Below are 9,473 nucleotides of genomic sequence, written 5' to 3'. Positions count from 1 at the left end.
TTTCTTTTCTGTCGCTTTTTTCGCCTACTCTATTCACCTCCTTTGTGGAATAACATAACAGGACATGAGTTGTAAGGACTCTTTTCATGAATATACACACTCTAATTTTTACTTTACTAAACCAAAGTTGTACTATATTTTGAAACAAAGATAAGTATCGCAAGAGTCATTAAAAATTATAAAAAAGAAATATTCAATTTTATCCAAATATCACAGGAAATCACTAGAAGAAGAAAAACAGAAAACATTTTCTATGATATTTAGGCAAAGTTGAGTAACATTTTCGCTAAAAAAAATATATTATTCAATGACTTATGTGACACTTAAATAAAGTTGAATGACGTTTATGTACAAAAATTAATTTAATGATTTTAATACAATAAGACAAACTTTATCGAGTGGCCATGAAAATTACTCCTAAATATATGTGATCTTAGGAAAAGGAATTCGACGAATTTGTAAGAGATGATTTTATTTTTTTTAATTATGTGAAGGAATCAGCATCGTGCATAGTACTGGATTTTTAAATTTTATATTTTTTAAAAATGTGAATTAAAAGGAAGCCTTTTTTTAGGTTCCAAAATTCGATAAGGTAAAATAGTTGATCTTCAAATAAATCATTTTCTTTTCTTTTTATACAATTTGGTATCCGATACTTACTCGTCGGACTAATTAATATTTGCATTGTAAGAGTCCCGCCAATGAGGGAACAGGGCAAGTGCTTTTTACTAGAAATTTTTACATTTTAAGATTCGAATCTAAAATATCTGACTTAAAGATAAGGAATCTTATTCATTATATTATACCTTCGGAAAAATAAAAAAAATCATTTCAAGTTTCCAATCCTCTATGTTAGTTTAATTTTTCCATTTTGAGCCAATGGCCTTTTTTTTTGGGGGTGGTGGATGGATGGGGGGTGGGGGTGGGGGCGAGGGGCAGAGGCGGATTCGAATTTTGAATCTCTGGGTGTCACTCTACTTTAAACAACAACTTATGGCATTTCGAGCGTAGAGTAAGATAATACTTAATATTTATTAGCAAATTTACATATAAAATTTAGATTTTTTATGTTGGTTCAGTTAAGATTTTACTTACAAGAGGTCTAATGGTCACAATTCTTTTTACAATAAATTCGTTACTGATGTCTAAATTCGCTAATGATGTCTTGTATGATAAAAAAATAAAAAAATACACCCCACAAAAGGACTAGAACTTGCATTCCTGCAATGATAAACCTGAGTTTTAATCACGAACACCACAAGGCTCATTATTTCTAAGGGTACCATGTAGGATGTTCACGGTTTGGGTAAAAACCGACCTAAACTGAAAAACCAAACCAAATCGATCAAATAAATCGAATTTTATTTGGTTTGGTTTAGTTTGATTTTACATTTTTAAAAATCGATAATATTTGTTTTGGTTTTAATTTTGTTCAATTCAACCGAAGAAATAACCAAACCGAACCAACAAATTATATACATATTTTTTTTTATAATTATATATACATAATATATTGTTTTTTATGAACACTTTTTTATGCAAAAAAAAATGCAGCACACTAATTTAAAATATTAAGGTATGATGCGTCTTTTATTTGTACAGCCATATTATTAGCTTATACATTATTCAGTAAGTTTATGTTGTAAAATTGAATTAGCTAGCAATATAAAAAGAAAGTTAAATATAATTAAAGTTGAATAATAAAATCCAAAATCATACTAAGACAATTTATTTATTTATTGACTGAACTATTTCTGTTTTTCTTTTTTGAATGAACCATTTCTTTTATTTTTGTGTATGATTAATAATCAAATAATCGAACCAAACCAAACCGAAATCGATAACAACTAAACCAATGAATGTATATTTTGTTCGATTTGATTTGATTTTAATAATTTTAAAATTAATTAAATTAATTTAGTTTTGATTTTGACCAATAACCGATCCAAACCGACCCGTAAACACCCCTAGGACCATGTATAATATTTATACTTTCTTTATAAATATATATATACAAATATATATATTTATACAAATTGTCAACCAAAATCTCAGAATGGCCCTTCCAACTACATAGACCCACTTTTAGGAGGAAGGGAGGAATTTAGCAGAGATATTAATTATTAGTAGTTTCGGGATAAATATCATTAACATTTCAATTGGAATTGTTTTTAGCCATGTTGAATATTTACTCTAATTTAATTCTAATTAAGTACCGTAGTTTGATCTAAACATCAAATGCAGATAAATCTTTTCTTAAGTTTTTTTTTAAGTTAAAACTTGGAGTGCCCATTTTTTGTAAGTAGTTTTGTTGAATTGAAACAGAGGGGTAATAAAGTCTTTTTTAATTTTTTTAAATTTCTATTATTAACAATTGTTATTGTATTGTGAGTCTGTCTTACTCCAGTACAACAATAATAAAAATGTAGAAAATCGAAATTGAGCTACTTATTCCGATGAAACGCCACTAGAAAATCGAATTAGCAACTTGAAAGGTTAAAATAAAAAAAAAGACTATCGATATTGATTCAAAGGCGATTGATTAAATTAATTTGTTCTTCTAAAAGTAGTAAAACTATTAAAACTACTAATACTTTCTCCATGATCATCAGATTCTTCATTAGTAGTAGTCAAGTCAGTGATTCCACTACTTGATGATGAAGCTCCAACTCCATTAGAACCATCCTTCCCCATAAAATCGTAAAAAATTACCAGCGTCTCCTTCTTAAGTTCACCGTTGGCAGAAGTCAATGTCCCATGATCTCGAGAACTCATTTTAACTGAAACAAGGGGCGAGTCTTTACCAACTTCTCTGTTTTTGCTATTAAAGATCTCATCATGAGTTGTCATAATTTCTTCCTTATTTTTAGTATTGCCCCTTCTCTTCAAGAAAATTCGACAGATAACCCAATTTCCCTGTAACACCAGATTCACAACGTTATCGTCATTCGTCTCGTATCATTTATGTGACAGTATTTGAAAGACATTTAATATTAGGGACAGGTATAGTGTAAATTACAGATTTGAAAAAAATAAGCTAAAAAGTAAATTTAGCATATACAAACAATTTTACAAGGAGAATCTTTTGTTACCTTTTCTTAGTATTTTTGACCCATTTTATAATAATAAAGGCATTTTTAACTAATTAAATAATAATAAAAGCATTTATGGATCAAAGTATTGACGTTAAAGACTTTTTAGATCAAATTATAAACGGAAGACATTTTTATTCATTTTAAATAATTTAAGGATATTTTTGACCTTTTTTCCTTTGGTCAATTCTCTTCAAAAAAAAAAAAAAGAATCATTTTCAAGATTTGTGGGCTGCAATTGGTAGTTCAACTCGATTTCTTTAGATTGTACTTGAGAATTTCTTACCCCGTTAGATTGTATTTGAGAATTTCTTACCACCCGTACGACTTAGTAATCGATTCTTTCGAGGCTAAAAACTTTTTTTTGAAAAATAATCAATAGAAGTTTTACCTGGATTGGATGGTTGTTAGATTCAAGATTGGCAAGACGATATTCGTGCATAATCCAATTGGTTCTGCAACCATGTGGAGATTTTCCTCTATAGAAGACAAGTGTTTTCTTCAATCCAACCAATTGTTGTTGTTGGCCTCTGCACGAATCCGATCACTGATTAGACTATATAGAACCAGAATAATAGACTAATTGACCGTAGATACGTCAGAGCCCCGCCTGCCCTCAATAATCTATTAGAGGAAATAGATTGAACTTTATACCGTACCTTAATATGATTTGCTTGTCGATTCCAGTTGCCTTCCAATATCCTGACTTTGTTGCTCTATTTGACCTGTTCCCATTTGGATACTTTACTTCTTTAGTACTAAAAAAGTACTTTTCTTGCTCCATATCACCTAAATTCAAGTTCAAAAAATATAAACTTCATGAGTTCCATATATATGGAAAAGTGCACATGTTGAGTAAATAGAATCACCCGTTCAAATTTAATTCAATCTGTCAATTAATCACTTTTTCTCAAAATCATCATAACTTCAATAATTACCCAAAAAAACAGTTTATAAATAATTTTTTTTCCTTTTTTATGAATTTACGTGGCGCGAATTTAATACTAATACAGACTTTGAACATAAATAATTTTTTTTCAAGGCTCCTTTCAATTGAGATAATTAAACTTCACTGGTGCACGAAAAATCTCATGTTTGAAAAAAAGTTTGCAACCAAAGAAATAATATAAGACATTCTATGGGAACGCAAATAATATGAACCAACCTGGCAAATCCCAAGGATCAGATTTGTAAACTTCAACCTCAGGGATGATAGATGCTGGCAAAGGAAAAGAGAAGACTTTACGCTTCAAGTATTGTACCACAAGCTCTTCATCAGTGGGTCGAAACCTGAATCCTGGTGGCAATCTTAGAACATTATTCTTCACAAAATTAACCTTCTCCATAATACAAAATTTTTATTAAAAAAAGTAAAACAAGATTTAAGTAGTTAATATTTGGTCATTTGTAACTTAATTGAAGAGAAGAAGAAGAGGAAGAGGAGGAAAAGTGTGGTACGTTTTAAGGGAAAGTGTGGATTTATTTTATAGTAATTGGGGGATGTTGAAGAAAAGGGGATTTTAGAATTTAGAAAGATAAGGGAATAGAATATGGACGACCTATTTTGCGTAAAATAGACTCAATCTCATTTCCTTTGACGTTTCTCTCTTTTTTTTTTTTTTTTTTTTATTGTCGTTGATTTCTCGCTCGGTGTTTAGTATCTGTATTGAGCTTTCTGCTAATCTGAATTTATGTTATAATTAAAGGGAAGCACTTTCTAATAGATTTTTTTATTTATATAATCAAGGCTCAAACCTGCTTTGATTAATGTGAATTCACGTTAAAATTAAAAAAAAACACTCTCTGCATAATTTTTTTATAATTAAGCTAAAACTCAAACTCGAACTTTTCTGATTAAAAATTAAAAAAATTATATTCATTTCATCATAACTTTAATCGGTCTCCTACCCTAAAGTTTTTTTACGAGAAGTTTATTTGAAGAAAGGGGTGTAGTTGTCCGGATTTTTATCTATACTTTTTTTTTTCTCAGACCACTCAGTCTCTTTTTTAAAATAAAAAAAAATCTTTTTCTTACTCCTCGTTGATAGCTTTATCTTAGAATTGAAAGGGAAGAATACTTATCGTTCGAGCAATTCTGTTTTATTGATTTTTATCTATATTTTAATACTTTTTCAAATTAAATATAATTTATGGAAAATAGTCAATTCACTTTGTAGTATACGAAATTACGTAATTTTATCTTTGGATACAGTATTTTTAGTGGTTCATTCATGCTTTACCATTAGCTTATTATCTTGTATTTGTTAGTGTTCAAATTCTTGAAGAATAAAGATTTAAATTTATCCCTCAATTATTAATTATGATTTTTCAAGTTGAAGTTCTGTTAGGGTTACGGAAACAAATGAGAATTATTTTCTAATAACGAGAGAAATAAGCCACAAAAAAATTAATAATAAGGAATTCACATATAAATTGAGATTAGTTGTTTGTGACATTTGTTTTGGTGGTAATCTTAATTATTAAAATCACTACTTAACCTCTTCAACCTCGATGTAAAACAAATTTTCTTTTAAAAGTGTTATCTTCTAGGCATTTATTAAAATGTCTAGTGTTAATTATAAAACAGTATTATATGTATTATTAGAGTATCTAAACTTATTTTTTAAAATGAAAGAAATAGATTGTGGAATTTATACTAAAGTTTGGGTATTTTTTCTCTTATTTCGAATACTATAATTCTTTTTGGGAAAAAGAGGAGTAATCTTTAATTGTTTTCTCTTTATTGTTTCTTTTTCCTTTCTAGTTTTCTTCAGATGATATGACAATATCCACATTTTTTTCATTGTTTTGGTGAAGGTATATATTATACCATTTCAATTTATATGATATAATTTAATTGAGTATATAAAATTTTAAAATAATAATTTTGAAATCAATCATAAACCTATCATGAAATTTCTGTAGCTATAAATATACATCATTAAAGTGAAATAAGAAGTTCAAATTTAAATTATTTTAAAAATTATATATATATTTGTAAACAGATAAATAAATAGGGAAATGAGATGGAAGGGAGAGTGTATCCGTTTTTAGATTCATATTGAAGAGAGTAAAAGTGAAAAAAATAATAGTAATTGTGGTGAGAAATTAATGGACGGTGGGAGGACTTAAAAAGCTTTAATTAGATAACTTTCGGACCAAAAAGGTAAGGAAGTTTTGTTAATGTGAATGAAGTTAAAAATTAGGCCACACAAAAATAGTAAAAAGATTTTAAACTTCTTATTTTACGCGTAAGGGCGTTTGGTACGCTAAATAAGATAGAAATATTTTATAATTAAATATATAATAAAATTTATACTATATTTAATTAATGGTATAAATTTATGTTTCAAACTAAATCATAGGATATCCCACATTATTCCATCTTTGAAATGGAATAAATTAGTTTAGAGATTATAATTTTTGAGCAATAATTTCAGAATAATTTAATCCGCGTATTAAACTACCTCTTAAGGAAATAACATATAGTTATACAAAAATTTATAATTTATTTAATATTATATAAATTAAAAATCTTTTATTTATCTTAAATTTTGTATCAAATCAAATACTATAATATAAATTAAGACGAAAGAAATAATAAAAGTATGGGTAGAAATTAGTGGACGGTGGGAGGAGTTAAGAAGCTTTAATTGGGTAACTTTTGGACCAGAAATGTAAGGGGAGTTTGGTTAAATATGAAATGAAACACAAAAGTGGTAAAAAAAAGAGTTTCGTGCTTCGTAATGATGAAGTCATGTTATGTCACAAGTAACAGCTGGATCTCACCAATGTACCCTTTCCCTTAATTACTTGTACTTTCAAGGCATTCATATCCATTAAATTTTTAGTTTTTGTATTTTCAATTATTTTGGGGTCGTTTCCTAGCTATTTAAAATTATGATGGTTGGTATTACTAATGCAAGATTTTAGTTATAGATTATGTGGGTATTAATTATTTTATTTTTGACCTTCTATAAAATAATATATCAATTTTCTCATAATTTATATATGTATTAATTATATATAAATAATTTATTTCTTAATTAGCTATCAAATGATGTATATAGGCATCGGGAGATGGATCTTAATTTAAGGTCGAGAGTCAGATTTTGGATCGAAAGACAAGTCCCGAGTCGGTATAGGAAGTTGGGTTTGGGGTAAGGTCGTGGTCGAGAGTTGAGTCATAGGTAAAAGCAAATTTTGAGTCTCAAGTTGGGGTCGATAGTTGGGGTCGGGATCGAGATTAAGAATCGAATCCTAGGTTGAGGTCAAATTTTAGATATTGATCAAGGTCACTATGGGTCATTAGCGGAGGTCAGGGTCAAGGTTGGGGGTTGGTTCCTAAGTCTAGGTCGGGGTCAAGGTCGAGAGTCAGAAGTCAAGTCTCAAGTTGGGAGTTGGGTTTTGAAGTCCTCCAAATTGCAAGATGGGTTTTGAGTTGGGATTAGAAATCGAGATGGAAATTGAGGTTAGGTATCAAGGTCATGGTCGGGAGTGGGTCTCACGTCAGGATTTAAGTCTTGAGTTTGGGTTAAGTTCATAATTGGGAGTTCGGTATTTAGTCTCAGATGTGGTTGTATTCGGGTCTTGGGTCAGGATTGAAAGTCAGCTTTCGGGTCGAGATCTGTTTTGAGGTAGTCATGAGGTTGAAGGAAAGTTTTGGAAAAATATTTTCTAATTTATATATGTAAGGAAGCCATTTTTCTTAAATTAGAGGAAAATAAGTTCATTGGAAAAATAGTTTTCAAAACATTTATGTTACCAAAGTCACAATCCAAATCGGGCTGTGAATGGTATCCACATTGATCCTTCGGTAGGAGAACCAAAACTACACTCCAAACTAACATCCTAACACAAAATAGGCATAAAAATATGAAAACAGTTTTTACATAAGTTTTAAACTGAATTCCCATAAACTTAGGGAATAAATTCAATCACAAGCAAAATATGGTCAAAACATGCGAAAGTCAACCCCCTACAACCTGAAAATCATTGTACTAAAACTACTAAGTAACAAGTCTAAGAGTAAGGGGATACAACCCCAAAAACAATAACATAAGAATAAATCTATAAGGTCTAAGTCCGAAAGATTGGACTAAGATCCTAGAAGAATCCACGGCAGCCTGAAAGATTTGGCTCACCCTTGAATTAGAGTGATCACTGGTCTCCTAGATGAGGTATGTCAGTAGCCGCCTTAAGATGCCATGTACTCAATAAGGAAAGAGCAAGTTCAGTATTAGGACATATAAATCAACGGTATACTAGTAAGATTACGTGACCAGCCTAGTAAGTGAAACATGTGCAAGTAACTATAACATAGTAAAGACAGGCATATATGGAAACACATTACCAATAACATTTCATAAGCATTACACAGTTTCACAGTGTCAATCTCGATACAATAGTCAACAATAGTGTTATACCACTTTTGTACACCTTTTTTTTTGTATCTCTAAAAAATTGTCATGTGATCCATGTTATCTATGAAGTACTATGTGAGTAGTGATGGTTTGAAATAGGTTTGGAAGGATTTAAAAGGAGTTGGAGGTCAAATAATAAGTCATGGTAATCGACCCACGTAAGCTACCGGTTTGGATGTCTTACATCATTAAGCTATTTGAGTACATGTCAAGCTTGAGTAGCAAAGATCATGTAGGTTCTTAAGGCAAGACTAGATTACGAACCTACGTAAAAGAGTAAGTAGGTGATGTACTTACTTGGCATGAGTAGATGATGCACTTACTAAGGTGGACCCCACCAAGACACGTGACAGCCGTGAGGTGGGTGCATGGATGAAGTGGACGTGTAGGGGCTGGACATATGTCACCCCTAGGGACTGACACGTGTCACTTCCAGAGGTGGTGTATATAAGGATAAACTAATGACTAAGGGTTTATTTTCTTATCTTTAACTTTGAAAATTCTTGAGAGAAAGAAGGAGAAAGATAAGGCCACAGCTGCAGCAAGGTAAGGCCTCAAATTTTGATCCATAAATTAATTATCTAAGGTATTCTTCGATCAAGGAAAGGTGATTAACAACGTAAATTAATTATTGGGGTAGCAAGAAAGTCCAACGTGATGCCATTAACTTTCAGCCGAGTTAAGAAGCCAAGATGCTAAGGTAGGATTTCTTCTTTTCAAGTTGGAGTTAATGGTGTTGTAATGAAAAGATTACTTTGTATTAAGTAGGGTTGGAGGTAAGAAAACTATGCGGTTATTATTGACGTTGTAAATGGACAGAATTGAAGTCGTTCTAGTTGGATTAAAGTTTGATTAGTGTTATCGTTACTATGGTATTGTATTTGAAGGTAATTTGTATATGTTGAAGGGCTGGAAATATGGTTATAAATGAGTATAAGTGCTACTGTTCGCAACTACG

At 30.4% G+C, this 9,473-nt stretch overlaps 1 protein-coding gene across 1 annotated transcript; it reads right to left on the bottom strand.

Annotated features, from left to right (window-relative positions):
* Window positions 1-2,523: 2,523 nt before the first annotated feature.
* On the bottom strand, window positions 2,524-4,609 carry LOC129887599 (NAC domain-containing protein 83). The gene is made up of 4 exons (XM_055962763.1): window positions 4,258-4,609; window positions 3,752-3,881; window positions 3,484-3,622; window positions 2,524-2,916 (listed from the first exon to the last, which is right to left on the bottom strand). The coding sequence occupies exons 1-4, from the start codon at window positions 4,436-4,438 to the stop codon at window positions 2,548-2,550; spliced, it is 819 nt and encodes a 272-aa protein (XP_055818738.1). The 5' UTR covers window positions 4,439-4,609; the 3' UTR covers window positions 2,524-2,547.
* Between the last annotated feature and the right edge of the window lie 4,864 nt (window positions 4,610-9,473).

The sequence above is a fragment of the Solanum dulcamara genome, chromosome 4, assembly GCF_947179165.1.
Source record: "Solanum dulcamara chromosome 4, daSolDulc1.2, whole genome shotgun sequence".
In the NCBI taxonomy this organism is placed as follows: Eukaryota; Viridiplantae; Streptophyta; class Magnoliopsida; order Solanales; family Solanaceae; genus Solanum; species Solanum dulcamara.
The sequence above is the reverse complement of the archived record's forward strand: the minus strand, read 5'-3'. Positions and strand labels throughout refer to the sequence as shown.